The sequence below is a fragment of the Protobothrops mucrosquamatus genome, unplaced genomic scaffold (assembly GCF_001527695.2).
Source record: "Protobothrops mucrosquamatus isolate PMUCROS unplaced genomic scaffold, P.Mucros_1.0 scaffold52, whole genome shotgun sequence".
Classification (NCBI taxonomy): domain Eukaryota; kingdom Metazoa; phylum Chordata; class Lepidosauria; order Squamata; family Viperidae; genus Protobothrops; species Protobothrops mucrosquamatus.
This window is the reverse complement of record NW_015386433.1, coordinates 602,157-627,218: the sequence shown is the minus strand read 5'-3', so window position 1 is coordinate 627,218 and position 25,062 is coordinate 602,157. Positions and strand designations below refer to the sequence as shown.

At 34.5% G+C, this 25,062-nt stretch overlaps 1 protein-coding gene across 1 annotated transcript in view; it reads right to left on the bottom strand.

The window, feature by feature from the left end:
* Positions 1 to 658: 658 nt before the first annotated feature.
* PHF14 (PHD finger protein 14) overlaps positions 659 to 25,062 on the bottom strand; it is a 132,012-nt gene continuing 107,608 nt past the window's right edge. Inside the window, exon 19 of the mRNA XM_029283308.1 lies at positions 659 to 1,380. Within this exon, the coding sequence (XP_029139141.1) occupies positions 1,306 to 1,380 (75 nt within the window). The 3' untranslated portion in view covers positions 659 to 1,305. The remainder of the gene's footprint in view (positions 1,381 to 25,062) is intronic.

The window sequence follows — 25,062 nt, the reverse complement described above, 5'->3', positions numbered from 1 at the left end:
TGCAGTGTTGCACTGGTTCAGTTCCTTTCTCTGCGGGTGGTTCCAATCAGTTTCGGTAGGGAGCAAGAGGTCCAGTCCACAGTCGCTACTTTGTGGAGTGCCAAAGGGCTTAGTGTTCTCTCTTTTATAACATCTACATGAAACTGCTGGATAACATCAACCAACACTATGGACTGAAATACCATCAATATGCTGATGACACTCAGCTTTACATCTCCACCCACTGACCCAAGTAATGCTGTGGCTGCCCTTTGGAGGCTGTAGGGATCTGGATGGGGATAACAAGCTTCAGGTAAGAGTGAGTGCTGTGGGTTGTTTTATCTTAACTATGTTTGTTTTATCTTAACTATGAGATGGGTAGCAAATAAATTTGATAAATAAACAAAAATTTAAAAAACTGATCCATCAATCTAAAATTTCTTTTCATCAAATTGAAAATCAACATCTAAAAGTCATACGAAGCCTCCAAGTGTTTTGCAAATTTCTTAGGTCAGTAATAATAATGCTGGATTAAAAGATACATTTTCTATCCAGAAGTGAAAACAGATGCTAGGTAAAATATGACCTGAAAGGAACAGAGGGGAAATGTAACATGAACATCCACAATGAGAATTCAATTCAAGCTGAGAAAATAATTTAGATTTACACATTGCCTTTACCTTTGGTTAGTTTTAGTTATGCTTTATTAAGCAAATATAAAGTTATAAACTATCATTTAACAAACAACAGCTGAATTTTTATTTTGAGCTAACCCAACATGGTTTGCTAAATACATGAATTACTCAGACGGGATGCAAAGAATTATATTTTATTATTGAAATAATGTGATGTCTACAATTATTTCAATTCAGAAAAAAGTTATATATAGTTACCTAATTATTAAAATTTGTAACTACCAAAATTAATTACTAACCACATAGAAATGCTGTGGGATATGGGATACATTCTGAATGCTACTGAGTCTTTCACCATTTACCTTAAATAACACAATGAAGAATTTCAATAAATTTGTATCTCAAAAAAATGACAAAGATTATACTGCACATAATTCTAATGCTTTTATATTGTGTGTGTGTGTATGACAGAGAAATAAAAAAATCATGATTTATTAATCATAAATATTATAAAGAGTCATTTAAACAATTCCTCAGAGTAAGATACATTTTAATTTCCAATGTCTTTTATTGGGAATGTTCTATAATTTTTACAATGAGACACATTAATCACTTGGATACTACTTAACACATTTAAAAGAGGAATGACATTTAATTTTTTGAAAACATGTTTCAAAGAGGAATGATATTTCTATTTTTTGGAATTTTTCTGTTCCATGTTTATCTCTTGAGAGGGATGTTTTCCTTCAGCTTCATTTTCATCCTCCTGTAAAACAAAACATTGAAATATTTTATGTGATTTTAAGACAAGTGAGCATGTCTCCTAGTCCTTGTGCATGCAGTATACTATCCCTGAATAACTATATAGTTTTCATCTTTGTAATCCCAAAGCTACCTGTAATAATAACATTTCCTTAAAATAATACAACAACATCAATAAAAAAGACAAAACCAAGATAAAAAAAACATACATTAATTACAGAAAAAAATCACAAAAATCCTGCTAAAATACCTTAAAGGAATGAAGATAACATAGTTTAGGTGTTTCCCTTCATGAAAAATGTAACTGACACTGCCAAGAAACTTGCAACAAGATGTTACTATCCAGGGTAAATTCTAATGCACTGAGTGAGTTAACAATTTATCAGGACCTGCAAAGGAACACCATTCAATTCTAAGAAGTTCACTACGCAAAGAGCATGAAAAATATTCCTAGCTGCAAGCACTAAGTGTTCTTAAGAAAATCAGATATGTGCTGGAGAAGAGTCACGTGAGTGCCTAGTTAATTTGTTTATGGATTATTTCAGTTCCTTATTACAGAGAGTAGTTTGATAGTTTGCTCCACCTTGTTCCAAACAATGTGATGCCTACTGTTTGTGTACATCAAATGAAGTGAATTCATCACCTGAAATCTACAGGAGCAGGAGGAGACTGTAATGGCATCATCAACTTGTGTGTCTATTGATCATAACATATGTACTAATTCTTATTCAATTTTTGTTCAATAGTAGCTATAAATCCACTCTTTTTAGAATTAACATTTTATGCAAGAACAATGAATATTATTTTATAGTATAATTTCTGTAAGTTTCCTTTTACCTCTATCCACCCATGCTTATCTTAAGATGTCTGCCACGCTTGAAAGCCACTAAATTTCTCTTTTCTATCATTCTGATTCAAGAAATATATGAAGACTATAACATTGGCCTAAATTATAGGGTAAAAATCAAACACACAGACATACATGAAAAGCAAATCTAACAGAAAAGCTTCAGGCCTCCTCAGATATCAGCCATTTTGAGTAAGTACTTTGCCCTGGGTAGCCTTTGGCTCTCAAAGTTGATTGAGCCCTCCTCATGTTAATATAAATTAATAAAATGAATCAATGAAACTAAATGAAATTTTGCAGAATACTCCACATCACATCTAATCTATTTAGGTCTCCCCCAATCTGCTGAAATTCTTAAATTCTTCTCAAGTGTTCTCATTTCCTGTATGTCAATTATATTGAACTGAACTGTTGTGGAACTAGAATGGAGAAATAGTTGAGAAGACTAGAAAATCTAGAAGAATTCAAAGAGTACTAACAGAAAAATTTGGAAGAAGAATAAATTAAAAGTATGATAGATAAAGCGAAAAATGAGTTATGGTAGGTTAGAGAACCAGACATTTAGCCACCACTCTGTAACAAATGAATATTTCTTTAGGCTATAATGATAAAGTATTGGTGGCTGAGCTAGGTTTAGTTTAACATATTTTGCCCTCATGTAAGTAGGAGTATAGAAAACTTGGAAGTGAGAGTACAAAGTGGGAGAAATAGTTAATAGCTTCTACATGTGGATTCCTGTAATGTTATATTTTGTTTTTCAAAGATGAAGAAACCTAACAAGGAAATTCTTTAGTAAACAATTCAGCCTTCTATTTTTCCAAGTATCAGGCAGTGTCTAGGTGTCAAACAACTGGTTCTTTGAAGATCCAGGGACAAGGAACACATCAGTACATAAGGCGATCTCAAGCTTTACTAATAACTTCAGCAAGAGATGTAAACAGAAGCATAAAGGCCTAATATTCCAAGCAAAATGCTCTCACTTCAGCTGTTGGGAGCCCCTGTGGCAACAGCAAAGAAATGTCAAAAGTCATGTCTTGCACAGCACTGAGTGCTCAATCCTATCCTGAAGCTCAAAGGCTTCTAGGGTTTTCAGTAAAATATAATGGCAAAGTTTCTGCCCCTGCTGCCATTGTAATTAAACTAAAGGAGCTGACCTTGACTAGATGATGCATAATTATGGGGTAGGAATGACAGTTCTGAGAACTTTACTGATAAACCAGTGTTAAACCGAAGAAACCTGAGGATTTTTAGAACTGTGTGAAGATTCATCCTGTCCTTTTCAAGCAAGAGTCAGAAAGCTGATTACACATAACTCAAAATGAACCCTAAACTTCTATAGTTTTCTTAATGAAAGTGAAATAAAAAATATCACTAAATTCCTTGAAATATAATGGTATTCCGCAGTGTCTTTCTCCCTCCCTCCCTCCCTCCCTCCCTCCCTCGTCTTGTCAACTCCTGGTGACCACCTAGACAACATTTTCAGAAGCGGTTTGTCACTGTCTTCTTCTTTGGGTTGATAGAGAAGGATTGCCCCAAAGTTAATCATTTGTGTCTAAGACAAGATTAGAATTTAGATTCCTGGTTTGCAGCCCAGTCATTTAAATCACTATGCCAAGCTGGTTCTCATTTCTTCAATGGATTTCTTTCTTTCTTTCTTTCTTTCTTTCTTTCTTTCTTTCTTTCTTTCTTTCTTTCTTTCTTTCTTTCTTTCTTTCTCTTTCTTTCTTTCTTTCTTTCTTTCTTTCTTTCTTTCTTTCTAGCAGATTATATCCAGCAAATAAAATACAAATTAAAAATAGCCGCAGTAAACTAAACATAATTTTAAGCTTAGTCAGCCAACTTTCACTTGGTAGCTACTTTTAGTTAGGTGATACTGTCTTCATCAAAGCTTTTTTAAAAGAAATGCATTGTTTTTACTTTATTCCAGAATGATATAGGGAAAAGGCTATTCAAATGTGAAAGGACTGTGACAAAGAAACCCCTCTCTCTCTCTCTCTCTCTCTCTCTCTCTCTCTCTCTCTCTCTCACACACACACACACACACACACACACACACACACACACACACACACAGATCCACGATATGCCACTCAGCAGAATATATTGAATAGACTGATTCCCCCTGAAAAAGAAGGTACCAAAGGTAATGAGGACTCAAGATTTTAGGAGAACTGAACAACCCATGACATCACATCATCCTTTGAAAGATATTTCTTTACCTAAATAGATAAACAGAATAACTATAGGCAGGCACTGGAAGTGACAACCACATTTTGCCAGCTTCCCCATTGAAGTTATTTAGGGAAGCTAGCAGGGACTGTCAGACATCATTTGTCCTTAGCTGATCTGCAGAACTGCTTGCCATTTTGCTTAGGGAAGATAGGGTAACTCTATAGCATTAAGATCTCTATCATCCTGTTTGATGTCCTTCAAATACCTCCCACTTCTGAAGAGTGTTCCCTCTATCCATATGTATCATCACCAAACTTTGTATACTCATTTAATGGCTCAGTACCATTTTTCTAACACACTGAGTTTCCGCTGTAATATGGACCATGGATCATGCACTTCAATGCCAATTTATGTAACTCTGTATCTTCATTTAGGTTTTGTAATTTGGCTTGCATAAATGTATCATATTCTTGTGCGCTTGACATGGATACTTCATCAAAACATAGCCATCAGTGCAAATGAGATAGATCTCTCTTTTGGTACTCCGCACTTAGCATGTAAGCAAAGAGGTCATGTGTTCCAGTGAGGCATTTCATGAACAATTTTTTCTTCAATATGAATATTATTGTGGTTAAATTTAGCTGATCATTTGGCTGCTAATTAAAAAAATATGCTGTCATATTTCTGGCTAGCTTGAATAATAATGAAAAATAAAGCATTAAGTAGATACAGTACATAATACAATCTTGTCATTGTTCCATTATATATCTTGATTCACCAAGAAATGTTGAAAAGAGGATGATGCACCTTCCAAGGATCCTAAAATCAGTCACACTATTCAATGTATCAGTAAAGGCTTTGTCCGCTGTTGATCTCAAGGTTACTTGATTCATTTAGATGTAACTTAGCTTTTCATATTTAATCTTAGCAGCCATATTAACCACATATTGTTGGAATAGATGTTCTCCTCTTAGAAGATTAAGCTCATTCTCATGGTTCATTATTCAATATGCATAATAACACATTGCCATTATTTTCTTGTTGTCATACTAGCCATGATCTCCAAGATGAAAGCTGTCATAGCAGCAACGGGATTTTAAAATTATTTGCAAACTATCTCCTCGTCTAGCAACAATGTGCTGTGATTCTGATTTAGTTTCAATGTTGTTTGGTATAAGGATCATTGCCAATTTGTGCATTAAATCTCTCATGTTCAAATGCTGACTTCTGGTCAGGATCAATGACAGTGGAAGCCTCTGGCATGTCTCAAATTTGTTCTTTTGCAAGTCGAAGGGACACAATGTACAGCGTCTTCAATAATTCAACAATCTCATTCCATCATTGTGGAATATACCAATTTTCAATTTACTCTGTTTTGAGTATCATTGAATACATTGAAATAAATCTGTTTTGCTGGTTGGAGCTTGGCATTAAATGTCCAATGTAATGATGGATTTGCCGTTGAGTAATCTCAGAAGGATTCCATCCATTCTTCATTGGAAGAACTTCTTTGGCACCAAAAGAGGCAGTTGTATAGTCTAATGTTCTCCTGAATTTGTTTGCAATAGGTTCATCATTACTGTATCAATTAAGAAGTTCATAAGGTAGAGGTTTCAAATGGCCTATCATGACCTTTCCCTTTATACAGTAGAAATTGGTGGTTTCTCCAGGGAATAAGAATGCATGACAGTGAGGGCAGACTTTGGCCCTGGCACCAACATCAGCAGAAATATTACATCATGCAAGCCATACATTTTATTTTACTTCTTTCTCTATTGAGGTTTTGTTGTTGAAGGTGGGTATTGTTGTGTTCAGGAACTCTTTCAGTAGTTATTGGTGATAGATATTCATTCTTTCTTTCTTTTCCTCCTCCATTTTTTTCTTGTCCTTTCATTCCTTATTTTTCTTGTGATTCTGGAGATGTGCAGTCATTTCATCCGGTTCTTCATCTCTCCTCCCTGCTACATCTCGAGGACATTTGGTGCCATCTCTTGATTGTAGTGTTCCCCTGTCTTTTTCCATATGGCATAATTATGCTGACAATTTGATTTGATTTTAATTTCTTTTTATCACAATTTGTATATTGTTGCTCTTACCTCAGAACAATTTAGAATCCCTCCCAGCTTCTCTACTGAGTTGAAGTGGTCAGAGATAATTTAAAAATAGATCTCAACATCCTTAGGATGAGGGTAAGACCAGTGTACCTGATATCTGGCAGCTGAACTTTCAGAGTAGGAAGCTGTTGAAAAGTGAAATAGGATGAGCAAGGACAAATTATATAGTGGTTAAAGTAGCTCACTTGATAACTTTCAGCCCTACCTACCTACCTCATAGTGTTGTTATGAAGAAATATAAGGGGATGGGGTACAATGTGTGTACTCTGAGTTCTTAAAAAGATGGGATATAGATACATGTGCATGTTTGTGTGCCAGTGATGGGTCATATAAAACAATAAAAATATCCAAGTCTTTATTTATGTATCTTAAAGTTGTTGCTTCTTAAAAGCCACACGATGATCCAATTCTTTGCTACTGGGTGGGGGACGGAATGAGGGATTTTGAGACTGGCTGGGAAACTGTTATGGAATGTTGAAAATGAAGGTGATATGATCACAGCAGCACTGAAGCAGTCACTATTTCCCCACATTTTACTCTCTTGGGACTAAATTCACAAATTCTGGATTTTGGCCATATTCTGTAACTTAACCCATCTGAGGTACCTTGTTTCAAAAAATATTGCCCCATGATGCAATATTTTGCCAGTGAAAGATCATAACAATGAGAGTTTTAGTAATATACAGATTATAGGCAATAATCAATCCATTTATTGGACTGAAATTCCTATTGGCAACCAAGCCAGCTCTATGTAGACTGAACAGCAATAATTCAAGCAAACATTTATATTGCCAGTACTTACTGAGCTAAGAAAAATGGCATAATGGCAAAACTGGACAAATCCTTCTTGAATATGATCTCCAACTGCTGATTAGCAGGAACTATGAATCCAAATTATGCACTAACTTCTTCAGGGGTAACAGCACTCCATTTACCACTAAAAGCAGAGCTAGTTGGGATTCAGAAGATTTCTGTCCTATTGGGATTCATCCTACAATTGTTCCATCCCTTCTTGTCAGCCACACAAAATAGAGCAAATTTGGACTCCACAGGAAAATTAAAACTATACCATATTTGAGATTGATTACAGAAAATAATTCTTGCAAGTCTGCTTGAGTTTTACCTTCCCTTTCTTTTATCAGGGATGCCCCAGGTTCACTAGCTTTTTAACATTACATTACATCCTTTCTCTGGTTAATGGATGCTTCTCTCGTTATCTATGACAGCTGAATATTCCCTTCAACTCATTGCCATGGCTTTCTGACACTTCCTTCACAATTTCCAGGCACTTCCACAGCAATTCCTTTAAGCTCCACAGATTTTAAAGCTGAGTATCTTCAGTCATTGATACTTTATTCTGAACTGGGTAATCTTTGCCAGTTGAGATATTAAACAAGACAGGGTAGAGATACAAGTCTCTCTCCATTTGTCCTCTTCTTTCCTACCAATGTGAATGGGGATTGAGTATTCAGAACAAAGTAAAACTACTGCAGCACCAGGACTTTAATCTGCAACAGATGATCTAAAAACGGTTAGTGGTACTGAATATTGCTAACACATCAAACAGTACAAAGAAAGGTGTCTTCCCCATCTAAAATCTGTTGGAAACCTATCACAAGAAGCTTCTCCCCCCCCCCCCCGGTCTCAGGACTAGACATGAACCCAGACAGGAAGGGATAATTTGCTTCATCTAAAGTTCTTTGTAATTGTTGTCACATTACCTTCTTAACAAATTTCCTCAGAAAGGTGAATTGTTTACAGTAACTAGATCAAGTAATTGACTCTTTAAGGAGAAGGTGAACTGTTGCTTTTTTCAGAGCTAGCAATATCAGTCCCTATCTCAAAGAGGCATATACTAGCCACTTTTAATAGCCTCATTCCCTCCCTGGCAGCTCAAATCAGTCAGGAGTGGTAAGTAATATGCTACAAGTGGCAGAGCAAATCTCATAGATGACCCTAGATAGGTTCTAAAAATCTCAAGTGACATCACAAAATCCCAAGACGCCTATCATCTCAAAAGCTTCTGCCTAGCCAAATTTCAGTTCTAACTCCAAGGAAATATAAATGATTTTGTCTTCAAAATTTCAAGCTTTAAAGGACCCAAGGGAAGCTCTTCTGACCAACCATACCTACAAGACAAAGGATAATCATTAAGAAGATTGTTGGATAGCTTTCCACTCTAACCAGCCAAGGACCAAAAAGAGCTCATTCATATTTGTTCTTTATTTTTCGTAACTGAAAAATTTAGAATTTCAGTTTATTCATCTTTATCCAGAATGTAATTATTATGGGAAAATTATTGAAAACCTATCTCTATCAAATAAAAAAGAAGTATTGCTAACATGTACTCCATGACACCTAAGGCTTCATGTGGATTTTAGGAAGAACAAGCTACAAGCTAAATCTTCTGCAACTCATAGATAAAATTGACGTAGTGTTAGACAGTAATTCTACAACATCTGCCCTTGGAATCTTCATGGAATTATCAGAGCAATATTGTGTCACCTAATATCCATAAAGTTGATCCAAAAGGAAACTATAAGTATACAGCAAGAAATAATTTTAACTACTCCTTTGTTCTGGTGAAGATTATTCATCAAGTAGTCAAGATGCTCACATTCAAATATGCTTGATAACCAGAATAAAATGGATTTTTAAAAATCCATTAGATTAGAGGTAGTCTAAGATTATTTATTATTACTAATATTATTACTAAGGGAGAACCAGGATGAAGATAAAAATAGAACAATAGGCACTTAAAATCTAGTTAACACTCATTCATTCAAGCTGCTACTAGTTGAGTAGGCAGAAGGTATAATTGTGAAAAACCAATATCTAGAATATATTTATAATTTTCCATTTAAATGAAAATGCTAACATTTAAAATAAGCATGCCTCCCTACCAGATAAATAATAAAATGCAATAATGAAATTATATTCAAGTCATTTCCCTTGGCTTTGAAAAATTGAGAGGAACCTGGTAAAATATTAAATGAAGATATAATATTAGATATATTTCCAGATACTGGTCAACTTGCTAGGAAATCATTTTTAAAATGCAAGAAATACCATTATGTATAAAATTTACTTTTCAATAGCATCTGCCACTGAGAAAGAACTGTGTCATTTTTTTTGAAGATCAGTTATGTTTTCTTCGCCATTAATAAAAGACAATAAATTTAACTTCAAAGACACTTATGTGTTACAGCATCGTATTTTTGTCCCATCTAGTAAGGTTTCATGACAGGTCTGCCAATTTTCCAATTACTTCTACCTCCATATGTTATCTGAAGATCAGTCAGGTCTAAAATAGGAAACATGAGCATGTCAGGCAATGGCATACTTACAATATTCTAGGAGTTAAGATCATAATTCATACCAAGCTTCTCTGGAACATCCCAAATAAATGAAGTGACATCACAATGCCAACATTCATAATAATGCATAACACCTTGTATCCAATGCTAAATGGTGACCTCCAAAGAATTAATTGTGGAACTAACGCATATAATTCAGAGACTGCAGGGTAAAAATAACTTGACTGGATAATTGTGAACTCAGTTCTATAGTTTTTAAATACCATTTCATGCTTATGATAGAACAGTATGGATTAAGTAGTAAATCTAAGTAATAATCTAACCACACAATTAAAACTGATGCTAGAAAAAGCATTGCAAAATAATCTACTTGAAAGTAATAATAAAAATAAAGGATTCAATATTTTTCAAACAAATGCCAGAAACTAACAAAGTTAGTTAATTCACTGCTTGTTAATTTGAATAAAATAATATATACATCTCTCCTGTATTAATAAATATATGTGCGATATACTTACAAATAACTACATAACATACAGCTTAAGAGCTTTATGAAGTTCTAGATAACTTTTCAATGGCACTTTTAGAAGCATTTGTTCTTTTGTATATATATATATTTAACAATATTTAATGCTGGTCTAAAGCCATTAGCCATGTTTGAACTTTCAGCTAAGTGGGCTATTTAAGCTAATTATAAAGGAATGACAATGAACAGTTCAGACGTACAGTATTTACTATAGTTCAAACGTACAGTATTTACTATATTTGCATTAGTTCAGACGTACAGTATTTACTATATTTGCATTAATGTATTTTAATGTGTCTAATCTATTTGCTTTATATTACATTCAGTAAAACTCCCTAACCTAAAGGAATCTACATGAACAAGATTTAATGTGTAGGATCTGTTCACTTATAGTATTACATCTACTGCCAAACTAATCATGTAATGAAAAACATATTTATGAATGTTTAGTTAAAACTGTAAATGGAAAATCTTTCAGGAGAAGCATTAATTCAGATGACCCTGATTTTAAGTGAATGTCATTTTCTTATAAAGATTTGAAATGAGAGAGAATTGTTCCTGATATCCATAATCCTAATTTTAAAGCTATTGGACATTACTACTATAGAAAGTATTTTTTCTATTATTATCTGCTAATTTTGTATTTCTATATTTGTAAGCATGGTTAGGTTAAGTCAAGTATATGTTCTGGGAGAAAAAACTGATCCTAGTCATGTTTTTCTTGATGCATACTAACAGAGATTCAATTTAAAAGACATCAGAATCTTGAGGACTTTTTTGAAATTAAAGATGTCTGATCACTGGAACCAATATATGTTTTTATTTTCATAAAGCAGACTGCTTTAACAAGAAGACAGATTCTAGATGCTTGTTCTATATGACACGTAAGGAACTGCTGTAGTTGCTCCAATGTATTCTTCTATCAAAAGAGTTTTATATGATTTGACTAAATAGTAAATTAAGAGATATTTACTTAAGGAAAAGTTTGAGGAACTTCAATGTGATTTAAAAACAGCATGTTTTGTTAAAATGGGTCATGAATATAATGTGCTTTGCCATGAAAGAATCACATATGCGAGATCAACAAATGATAATACATTAAATATTGTTGAGTATAGTAAATCATCCATTTATTAGACCTCAGTTTAATAAATTCCACATAAAAAAGTTATCTGAATTTTGTAGTCTGTCGTGTCTGTGAATCAAAAATTATTTCTGACAGTTTCTACTATAATACTATGACTGGAATGATATTTGCATCAATTTATACTTGATTTATATTATGATGTGATGGTATAAACCATACAATTTATATCACTTTAATAATTATATTATTAAGGAAAAGACAAACACATGCTAATGATGTATTTGGCAGTAATGGTCACCTTTTCCACAGAACATTAAATCAAGTTTTTAATATAATATTTATAGGCTTTAATATAATACTACAGGTAATATTTGAAACATTTAAAATAAGCACATTCTCTGGAAAGACTAGTAACTTTATCACCAACTTTGGAAAATATTTTTTTCTTTTTCCCTACAAAATAATAGGGGGGAAAAAATCCAAAGTCCACTATGAATGTAAAACACATTATATTTATGGATTGCATCTCCACTCAAAAGTTGAATCAAGAATAGCCTGTATCATAGAACTGATATAAAACATACAGTATTTATTGGAATTTCACAAAATTTTGCCCAGATTTACTTTCTCAGCAGTTCTAATTTACTATCTCTAAGTTATAGAACAACACTAATTTATTTACTGTGCACTACATTGGATTTCTATTTCTATATTTGGAAATAGAATGCATAAGTAGATAACTTGTTATTGTTTAAATTTTTCTTTGTCTACGCATAAGAGTGCTGTTCTCACTTTTTGACATTACAATGTGTTTTCCTATTGTTTGAGCAAACATGCTTTTCTAATGTGATTAGCTGGATTAATAGGCAAAGAGATCCTGGTAGATTGGATGGGAAAAATCATTTTTATAGTTTCCAGATTTTATCTGTAAACTTTCTGAATAAAATGCAGACACTACCTGGCTGCATTAACTTAAAAGTGTACACATAGTAAATCTTTTGAGAACTTGAGCAAATTGCAAGCGAACTGTGGGCTTAAAGAACATAAATATTATTATAGAAATGATGGTTTCTAAATCCTTTTGAAAGAGAAAATAAATTATCCTAGATAATATTCTTAAAATGTTTAAAGAGGAAGAGGCACCTTTCAACCATGTTTTCTGGAGAAAGAAAGAGGGGTACATACATACAGGAAATCCTCAACTTAACAACCACAATTGAGCCCAAAGTTTCCACTGCTAAGCAAGACAATTGTTTAGTGAGTTTCACCCCTTTTCATGACCTTTCTTGCCACAGTTGTTAAAGTAATCACTGCAGTTGTTAAGTTAGTAACACGGTTGTTAAGTGACTCTGGCTTCCCCATTGGCCTGGCTTGTCAGAAGATCACAAAAGAGGATCACATAATCCCATGATCCTGCAACTGTGATAAATATGAACCAGTTGCCAAGCATCCAAATTTTGATCCTGTGACCATGGGAATGCTGCAACAGCCGTAAGTGTGAAAATAATCATAAGTCATTTTTTTCAGTGTCGTTGTAACTCCAAAAAGTCACTATGGGAACGGTAAGTCGAGGACTACCTACAGCACCTCCTATAAGAGAAACCGTACTTTGGCACAAAACATATGGGGGGGGGCTACATCTTGGTTGTACTTCTGTATGGGAAAACATCAACCTCTTTCTGGCTGCATGCAGAAATGAGCTTTCTTCAAGGTGACGTCTTGGAAAAAGGATGTAAGATGAAGTGGGGGGACAGGAATAGAAAGAAAGGAATATTTATTGATACCTGACTCTGGTTTTTGTCCTCTGTTCATTATATGGCCAGGCCCAGCCTGACTAGGAACATTCCGCTCTCCACCTAACAAGTCAAAGTTGAGCAGGGAATAGGAGTTATTTCTTTTATTATGGCATACACATCCATTAATCGTTATTGAAGAATACTTATAAAACTACTAGAGTTTAAAGTTGTGACATGTGGAGGGTCCATCCTTTTTCTGGGCACACCAAATACTGTGCGGCTCCATCTGTTATGTCTGACCCAAAGACCCAGCCTCTTGATCAAAATCCAGATGCTTGGCAATTGATTCATATCTATGACGGTTGAAATATCCAGGGGACTATATGATCCTTCTGACAAAGTCATGGGGAAGCCAGATTCACTTAAAAACCATGTCGCTAATTTCATAACTGCAGTGATTCATTTATCAATTTGGCAAGAAAGGTCGTAAAGTGGAGCAAAATTCACTGAACAAATGTCTCACTTAGCCAACAGGAATCTTGGGCTTCAGGGTCACTCCCAACCTCACTAGGTTTCTCTGAATGCTAACTAGTAACTCATGAATGATGATTTGTCTGATATGGTATAAGGTCTCCTGCTTGAGCAGGGGGGTTGGACTAGAAGACCTCCAAGGTCCCTTCCAACTTTGTTATTCTGTTAAAACTACACTTATTTCTGTAGTACATAACAAAAATTAATCAAGATTTCTTGCTTTTAAACTTGGATTTATTTATTTAGAATAAATACATACATACACACAAACACAAAACAGATGAACATACATAAAGGCTTGGATAGGTCTGTAAAATACACACAGAAAACACACACACACATGGTTTCTATATTATTATATTTGCAAAGGTTTCAGACATAAAATCCATAAAAACAACCATTAATATGTCATTAAAACAAAAATACCAAATATCAAATACTGAAATTCAAACATTTAAAAATACTATGTCAACACAGTACTAATGGAAATACATATTTTAATATAAAAGAAAACATTAAAAAAGGAATAGAGCCTGCAGGAGAAAGAAACTGTATACATGCTATTTCTGAAGTAATTAAATGTATTCTCTGTAATCATCTAAGTACTCAAAGCAGAACCAATATGAAGCTAATCCTTTGAAGATATATAGAATTAAAAAAAGAACTATGGCCAACCATGTTCATGAATTTAAAAATGTTCCACAAATGTGATGAAAACCCCTTGATTATAGAATTAAAATATATCACTTTACATCTTCAGACAGAAAAATCTGTAGAATTTCACACAGACATTTTTTTAAAATAAACCTATAAAATAATGCAAAATGAAATGGAATGTTTCTAAAGTAAAATTGCTTGTATTCCTGTGCTGACAAAACCTGAAAAGAGCAATAAGAAGAACAAAAAAGTAAAAAGTAAAAAGGAAGATCAACCTGAATCAAACAGATGGATGTAAACATTCTCTTTCATCTTTGCATTTTATAGAAGACAAATTCCATTCTTTATAGGAGGTGACAAGATGTAGTTTTGAAGAACGAAATGTCAGGTAATTATCTCTCCAGGAACTAAAAGAGAATTCTATATATAGATCATACATCATCAATCAATTCATAATGCTAGTAAGAGCCCAATTGTAAAAATATGTGTAATAAAGCATACCTATAATTTCCCTTTTTGTGTAAATCAGCATAAGACATATGTCACAGACTGTCCTAGCTCAAGAATAATAAATGTTGTTACTATCTAGGTAAGCAGTAAAAGTAAAACCAAGTAATTTTTGTTATATAGATATGGGTAGAGATATACAATATGTATCAAGCATTAACAGGAAAATAAGGTTGGATAACTGGAAGGAAACAACCAAATGCTTTCAGAATCTTTGCATCAAACTCAGTAACAAGAAATCACATGATATGTAGTTATGGAAGCCAGTAAGTCAATTGTTCCCAAATGTCTGAAAAGACCATCTCTTCATCTATACACTGGCCCTTATATTTCTGATAAATTGAATTGCAGTTCACAAAAGCTTATGTCTTTTAATAAAACTGATTGGTCAGAAAAGGTGATACCAGATTCCTGATTTTTTTGGACATTGGCCTTTTTAATGAGATATGTAATTTTTCCTACTTTTTTTCTTTTATCAAGTCCATCAATATATTCTGATAGAACTCAATAACTGATTTTATAAGCATGTGAAGTTGAAATGAAAGGTAATTAAATATAGTGGACATATAAAAGGCCCTTCTAATTCACGGGTGTCAAACTCACGACATCACGTGACGTGGTGCGATGTATCGTGACTTTTTTTCCATTGCCGGCAATGGGGGTGGACACGGTTTTGGTGTGATGCATCCGGCCTGCGGGCCAGCAGTTTGACACCCCTGTTTAAATCTAACTCTATTTTCACCTCTAAGAAACAGAACAATAAAAAGTGGCAATTTAATTCCACTAGTTAAAAGTAAAGCTTCTTTCACAAGAAGTTTTCTGTACTACATAAGAGGTATAAATTCACAGCCTTACAGGCTATTATATATTTTTTAAAAATTTAAAAACTCAAGAGTAGGTCTCCAGGATTTAAAAAAGCAAAAACAAAATTCTAATGATTAAAATAAAGTCATTATATAAAAAAAGCAATATTGTGCATGATAATAGTATGGCTGCTGCCTGTAAAGTATATGGCAATATGGTTCCTGTCATGCTGCAACTAGACATCAGGGAACAATCAGTCTCCAAGGATCATTTTATAAAGAAGTCCCAAATGTAATTTAAGAGAGTCACAGCATAACAGAAAATCTGGGAGGAATATTTCTATCATTTGTCATCAATCATGTCAGAAGCAATACCCAGTTGGTCATAGTTCTTTCTTCAGCAAACATTTCTCACATTGAAATAAAACAAAATAATAAAATAAAATAATGCATGAATTCAAATGCTCGTTGCTGGCCGAGTTACAATGGGATTACATTCTGCAAATTGTCATACAGAAAACATTCTGCTTTATAGATTTAGAAAATGTACTGTCCTTGCAATAACAATAAGAACAGAATAACAAAGAAACACCTTGAGGAAGAGCTGCAGGTAATGTAAAGAGGGATATGAAATATTAAACTAAAAGAACAGGTATCAATGTTTGGGTGCATAGGAGGAATAAAAACCAAAAATGCTGAAATATTTTAAAATATGTTTCTAATTTTAAATGAAAAATGTAAAAATGCAACATTAAATACAAAAATTGTGTGGCGGTGGCGGGAGGGGGATTGGACTTCTTCCAGAAACTGTTTTATTAAAAACATCAGACATGAAAGTAAGCCCATATAGAATTTAAAAAATCAGATTGCCTTCACTTTTATAACTCCAAAACAAAAGAAATGGATGCTGATAAGCATCTCATCATCAACTGCTATGTGCATTGTTGCACAAGCTACATTTAACACCAGTACTACTGAATTTTGCAAATGTATTTCTATAACTATGAAACCATAGATATGATGGCCAACTCTCATTGAAGAACTTAAAGGAATTTATTTTCCAGAAAAGAAAGATTTTCTAATCTTGCTTTCTTGTCCTTCCCTTTTCCTGATGGAGTATTTTCTACCTGCTTAACATAAGATGCCAAGCTTGAAGGAAAAATGCATTTAAAGGCCAACAGCCTCTGAGTTAAATTAGTCCCACCAGTTAAATCAGCGTGGAAAGTACACTGAGCTTTCTAGTGCATAAGGGTTTTTCCCCTGTCTCCCTCCTTTGGAATGCATTATGGACTAACCCTATAATGAAGCCCAGGATGAGGATGCAGAAAGGACTGAAACACTTCTTTAGTACTGGATATTACAAGAAAATATCAATTTCCTATGATACATGGCAGGCTCCTGTCATTGCATCTATTTAGTGATAAAGCAGCTGTTTGTTTCCCAAGGAAAGGAGACCCTTGCAACATGGATCATTTTCATAGTGACAGACTTGACAAGTTTGACATTTACTTCATGAAATATTCTGAACCAGCCATCAAGAGAATGCACCCTCTGGGGCCACGGAAAAACTGACAATTTTACCTTTTAACATGCATCTGTTATTTCTCACTGTCAAAAAACCCAACCAATTTCTTAATGACAATTCTCTTTTCATGTCTGACAATTTTTAAAGTTGAAACTAGGAGTGAAATAACCTTTTAATGTCACTAACTACTGACCTTAATTAATGGATTACGGCCACAGAGCCCCATTTTGTTCCAAGAAGAAAAGTGCCAGCCTGAAATTACAAAAGGAAGCATTGCAATTACGCAATGCAGCCACATTGCTCTAGATGGCAATGCAGGACTTCATTAGGATTTCAGCGATGTTAAAAACATCAAAAAATCTTTTAGGGTTTATAAACACCTGCATGTTTATCTCAAAACAAACTCCTTTAATTTGTATTGATACGATAACTTCAAGGATTAAAAAAACCAGGTCTGCCAGTTTCTGCATATTTCATTTACTCGTTCTAATTCTGATCAAAGAGATATGTGTACCACTGCAGACTCTTTGCAGCCAGTTTTCATTTATACTCACTACAGTGTTAGGAATTTATGCCAGATCCCCAAGTCTCCCATCTGCTTCTCTCTTCTGATTAGGAAGCAGACTCTCCACCAGTAGCCCTTCTGGCTGACCGCCACAAGAGTTGTGACTTTCAGCTGGTCAGTAGGTCTGCCTTAGGACCGCAGCCAATTTTTTTATTAAGGAAATGAAGCTGACTTTTTTTGGGTAGGGATTTGAGGGGAAATGCTCACTTCTGCAGGTATTAGATAGGAACATTTTGTAAGATGTAATGGCAGTAGCTGAATGGTTTCTAAAAGTCCTTTCCAGCTGAATCATTATTCAGGGTATTGAAGAGGAGGAAGCTGCATCCATGTAATCTGAGTTACATCCATATAAAACAATGAATTGTCAATGTCTAGAGTGGCTTAGGAGTCCATTAACGTGTACTAATAGAAAACACATTGTCCTATTTGTATATGCAAATATTTTAGACACACAAAATATTGCTATAAAATACATTCTCAACCCTATGCATTTTAATGGATTTTTCTTGGAATATATAAAAATGTTAAAAATACTGTGTGTGATGCTGTCCCACCATAGCAATGATAGAAATATTCCTAATCACTTCTTTGCCAAGTGGGCCCATCAGGGAAAATATTTTTTGTCTTCCATTATTGTCATTGTTATTTTAATTATTATTATTTATTTTTTTTGCTATTTGAAAGTGTTTGAGGCTGAATAACAAGAGGAAATTTTGTAATAATAAAATAAAAATCTATAAAATGTCCTGAATGGCTGCTAAGACATCTTAGGATAATTATTCCATTTTTCATGAAAGTAATTCACTGGATATGCAAATATTAGAGGGAAATCTATATAATCTGCAATAAGTGATCTCTGTATTTTCTCTTTTATTATAGACATAATCATTTCCATTTAGGATATGACTGTTGGTTTTCTGACCAGTATTCTGGCAACCAATCTTGTCCATTCAGTATAATAAAATGGGGTAGATAGTGACATATAGGTAGTCCTCGACTTACAATAGTTCATTTAGTGACTGTTCAAAGTTACAACAGCACTGAAAAAAGTGACTTATGACCGTTTTTCAGAGTTACGACCTTTGTAGCATCCCTATGATCATGTGATCAAAATTCAGATGTTTGGTAACTGGTTCATATTTATGACCATTCCTGTGTCCCAAGGTCATGTGGTCGCCTTTTGTGACCCTCTGACAAGCAAAGTCAATAGGGAAATCAGATTCACTTAACAATCAGGTTATTAACTTATCAACTACAGTGATTCACTTAGCAACTGAAGCAAGGTAGTTTGTAAATTGGGGCAAAACTCACTTAACAAATGTCTCACTCAACAAAAGAAATTTTGGGCCGAATTGTGGTCATAAGTCAAAGACTACTTATATTTCAAAAGTATGCAGAAACATTGAGGTACAATTCTACTAGGGCAGGGCTTTTCAACCTTTTCACCCATTGTACCACTTTTAGGATATGGCAACATCTGAATACCACCAGTTGCCTAGCAAGGTGTCAAAAACTTGACCCCCCCCAAAAAGGGAAAAAGTGATAAAAGTACAGGTAGTCCTCAATTTACAACAGTTCGCTTAGTGACTGTTCGAAGTTACAATGGCACTGAAAAAAGTGCCCCCAAGCCACAGCCAAGCAAGACACCTGCCTGCCCACTGGTGGTGCTCTTCCTTCTGTCCGAGGTTTTCATTGTTGTGAGCATTTCTGTTGAGGATTGGCAGCGGAGGTGGGGTGAGTGGTGTTTGGTTTTTATTTCCCCCGTCTGCTGGGTGGTTGCAGCAGGTTTTGGTCACTTCACATGACCCTGGGACACTGTGACCGTCATAAATATGAATCAGTTGCCAAGCATCTGAATGAAAATCACCTGGAGATGCTGCAACATTCCAGCTGATCGGCACTTCTTCTGGGCTCAGCAGAAGTGCCAGGATCAGTGCCAAGCTCCAGCTGGAACCTGGCACTGATCCTGGCGCTTCCGCTGAACCCTGACAGCCCTGCAGCTCCAGCCATCTCTCGCTCAGGCTTGTGCGGTGCTGCCACTGGTTCAGCTCATTCCTCTCCCCCGCTACCACTTTTCTAGGATGGTCGCATACCACCTGCCAGGTGCCAATGTACCACAGGTGGTACCCGTACCACTGATTGAAAAGCCCTGTACTAGGGAACTACATTTGCTGTTTCTTACTCCTAGGTTAATCTGGAGTAGCTTTGAATTAACCTTCAAGCCTTGGAGATGAAATGACCACAAATCTTCACGTAATGTAGGAGCATGACATTGGACAGGGGGATGCAAGTGGCATGGAACTCTGAGAAATGGTAGATGAATATCTTGTTCTCCATATTAATTACAGTGAATTATTATTTTTGATACTTTCTCTTATTGCTCCTAGTTATGATTTCCCACTTTGCAGCATGCATCACCATTCATTCATTCATTCATTCATTCATTCATCTACCTACCCATCCACCCATCCATCCATTATCTATGGCATAAGTGGGGGACACAAAAATAACCCAACAACTACTGTTTATTTTTTTTGCATTCCCTCCCATGTGAAGCTGAAAGCTAAATCAGACTATGATTATCACCTCAGTGAACAATTTTTTTCTCAAAAGATTTCCATCAGTCTACTTTAGAAAGCTCCAAGTTGAAAGCGTCCATGGCTTTCTTATGCTGAACTGAGAATTCCCTGGCAGCAACGAGGAAACCAACCTATGTCACTAGAGCTTCTAGAATGCCCTGAAATGAGTCAACTATAGGAAGTGTGAGAAATTAAAAGAGTGGTTCTAGACTGGCATCACTTCTTTAATTACACTGAGCCCTATTTAGATACATTTTTAGATTTACACATACCCCATATAATTGCTTTGAATGATAGATTTATATAACTATCTATCTATCTATCTATCTATCTGTCTGTCTGTCTGTCTGTCTGTCTGTCTGTCTGTCTGTCTGTCTGTCTATCTATCTATCTATCATCTTTACATGCCTGATGTATCACATTTTGATACTTGATGCTAGCATTTTCTAAGGTGTTATCAGATTTGTACACTTTCAGCATCTATTAAAACAGCATTCAACACTGTAATGAATACAGCAATTGCAAATGACAAAAAATGCGAAGAGAATTCATGTCAGCTATTAAAAATCTTGGCTATATTGAAAAAAGGGTAAAATATGCAAAATGAATGCTTCTGCCCTAAATTAATTAAACTGTTAATGTTTTACATTTCCACCATAATCTTCAAATGATGAATTTATTTTATAGCAATAAACGTTCAGATCATTAAATAAAATTCAAAATCTGACTTACTTGCTACATTTAGTAACCTCTACCCATTCTATTCTGTCTTTTTTAATTCTGTTTTTCCAATGCATTGAATAAGTAATAGAGGAACACAATTCAATTTCCTGGAATTGCATATTTGGAATTTTTATTTCATTTACTATAAAGAGAAATTAATATACAGTTCTACGCTGAATTCCCACTTTGGAGGGCAATGATTGCTACTGAAATGAACTTACCATAAATGCTTCATTAAATTCACAGTAAAAAGAAATGAAAGGGGGGGCTGGTGATGCCAGCAAGAAACCTCATATATAATGAGATAAAGGTTAAAGCTGTACAATAAATTTATAACAACTGGGGATTCTTAGCAGGTCCATGAATCTGGAAGCATACAAAGGAATTCAAAGACTGAATACTAATACTGAGACTCAGAATCAAGTATACACATGGATTCAAAAATGCCTTTTTATTAAAAAAAAGATACCCATACATATACACAACTAAAATTATTTAAAAATCTACCAATTCAAAGGACAGTCTAAGAAGAATATCTCAACTGTTAAAGAAATACTAATACTGAAATATCCTGAAGATACCCAAGCCTCCACTCAACCATAATCTTGCATTAAGAAATACCCATTAAAGGCTAAAGGAGCCTGACATCTTGCTCATTTGCTCGGTTATCACAGTTGGCTATCTGCTTATTGCTCACTGCCCCTATGCAACACTACAAACCAGTATGATTTTAGGGATGTTTACACTGAAATAAGTAAGCACTCCTTTGTTCAAGGAGTAGGCATAGGATTACCCTTTAAATTGAGATTAAATTTGGAGATCTCAGTAAAACGTACTTTAACAAAGTAATCCTAATCAATCTGACAGCAAACTGAGATGGCTAATCTTAATGCATCAAAATAATGATTCTCTTGGATTTATTTATATGTATTTATTTATCAAATCTATATGTTACCAAACCTTTAGGCTGGCTCTCAAAAATATATAGTTGCCAGAGTTGTTGATAGTGAGAGAGGCAGCATATAAATTGAATAAATAAATAAATATTAATAAAATAATGTAATTCCAATATACATAAATAAAATTACCAACATACACTAATGTAATAGCTAATGCATTTAAATCTTAGTTATTGGGTCCACACAGCAATATGGAGGTGGCTTTTCAATTGCGTTAACATGAAATGATTTTCTTGTTGCTTTATTCTACTTCTATCTAAGTATCTTGGGATGCCCCATTCATTCACTCAAGTTAATCAAGATCACTCAAAATAAACTAAATGTCCAGCTCCTGCTGATGGGCCAGGTGCAACCTTCCTTGGGGCAAAGGGATCTGATTACAATAGTCATGCCCTTGTCACTATCTGTTTAAACTACTGCAATGTGCCTTACATGGGGGGTGCCTTTAAGGACCACCTGGAAGCTTCAGGTGACTATGAGGCAAAAATGACATCTTCTTTATGAATATTGGCTTCCTATTAAATTCTGAGTACAATTTAAAGATTTAAGATGTAGGAATTAAGCTATATGACTTAGTGTAATGCAGTGGTTAAGGCATGATCCTAGAAACCAGGAGACGGTGAGTTCTAGTTTGCCTTAGGCACAAAGCCAGTTGGGTGACATTGGTCTAATCATTCTCTTAGCTCTAGGAAGCAGATAATAGTAAACCACTTTTGAAATCTTACCAAGAAATCTTACCAGTAAATTGTCTAGACTGTTGTCAGAAGGTAACACTGACTTGAATACTAAAAAACAAAAACACCATCCTATAAAGCTGTTTGCACAGCCACCAGGTTATCACGACCACATCCACCCATTGAATTGATACAACTACTTGGTTCATCCTGGGAGTAGCACTAATTGTCTCCCTTTTTTGGAAACACAGTATGCTTTCTCTACACCCTCCCCCCCAATGAGGTCACACTCCTAGAATCAATGGAGATTCCTTTATCTCTGACATTGTCTGCCTTCTAGAAAAAGCTAAAGATAGAGATTTTTCACATATATCTTGTTTGGATTTTGTCTCATCATTTTTAATTTTATTTTTGTACCTGCTAGCTGCCAAAGCTTGTGATTAAGGTAGGATAAAAATTTGATAAATAAAGGAATAGAACAGGACAGGAGATAATTTTCAGTAATCCTTTTTCCCCTGTGGCTCCTTTGCCTTCATTTTAAATCTGTTTAAGATTACTGATAATTAGTGTGTGAAAATATAACTTTTCCCCATTTTTTATGATTTTAATGAATCATGTGGATTTGCAGCTATGTTGAAGTTAGAAACTTTAACTGCAATGATTTTTTTAATAAATTGTGCATTTCTCAATTTAAAAAACATTTCTTATGATATATATTATATATTTTAAACAATATCAACCAAAAACTCCCTTGGTATTTTCCTTCTTTTTCCTGACCTCTAAATGGGGATCTTGTCTGAGACTTCATTTTTGCAGGATTCACTGAATTTCAGACTGATCTTTATACTTAGATGTTTGTAAGAAAAAGAAGCAATCTCTATGCATTGAGATTTTTCTTTAAATGTTATATTATTAAAGTCAGAATTTTACTTCTGTCTTATGTTCACAAAAGGAAACTCCATTTGTGTAAAATGCGAGTTTCTCAACCATGCTGAACGCATGCCTTTTTAAAAAGGTGATTTCAAATTATGTGATTAATAAACTTAAGATTTATGCTTGACACAATGACCCTGTAATATAAAAAGTAATCTATACTTTAATTTAATCAGGTAGTTTTATTTTATCTTCTGCCCTGCCTCAGCATCAAAGCCTTTCAGAAAACCTTACAATAGAAATATTAAGAACAATATCTACTTCCCAAGGGTCTCTATAGAAGTAAGACTTGCAAATAGTTTTACATCGGTATTGGTTTCTTATACAAAAAGCAAGTATACACAACACTCTGTAAACTAAGCACAAATGTGCCTACTTCTCAAAGGAATGAAAGGCACTAAAAGGAAGACACAAACAGCATGTAACCTTAAGAACTGCTTGAGGTCATTCCCCTGAAAACTGACAATAGCTGAGTTCATAAACAAGGCACTGAATTTATGGAATTCCCTTGCAAGACTGCTTATCAGAAGAAAAACAGCTGGTTGTGTAAATTCTGCACTATTTTGAGGCAGTATAATTCTCAACACCAGAGAATTTACAGTATTCTGTGTATGCTATTGTATATTTTCCGAAAAGCCAATCTCTGCCCTACGTTTGATTGAGTTGGAAGACAAAGCTTTTGTTGAAATGTTTCAACCCAAAAGGATATACAGGTTTAGTCCAGACCTGCCGGCAACCCAGTCAATGAGTACTGCCAAGTACAGCTACTTTAATTTATTTCGTTGTTGTCTGACTCCAACCCTTTCCTATTATTAGTAATTGAATGGATTTTTTTGATGTGTTTTTTGACTTTCAGTAGAAGCCAGTAAAATCTTGATGTCTGTGTGGTTTCTAGTTTGCAGCCATTATAATGAACATAGTTATTTATTGATGCTTTGAATAGTTTAGGATACGTATATGTAGCTAAAGAAAAGAAACTTAATCAAGTTATTTATTATAAGATAGAGATTTCATTAACTAAAATCTAAATAATATTTCAGAAGAGAATGCTATTTTCCTATAATTAAATTTGGATGTAGTATAAAAGTATCAAAGCCTTTGCATTAATATTCATATTATTCCCAATTTCCAGTAATGAAATATATCTCAATATTGCAAGTATTTTAAGTATTTTAAACGTGTGACTAATAGAAAAGCATAACTGTGAAGGGCAGCTGCGCAAAGCATTCAAAAAGGGTTGGGTTTTTTTGCCAAGTATGTAAGTGCAACTTAAATATCTCTCTTCAAAACATGTAAAATGCATGAAGACATTGTAGCATCACCATCAAATTAATTGAGAAGGTGTCCCAGAAGAGGACAGGATCTTAAGGACTCTTTTCTCAAAATTAGTAATAAGAGGTAAAACACAATTCCTGAGGGATCAAATTCTTT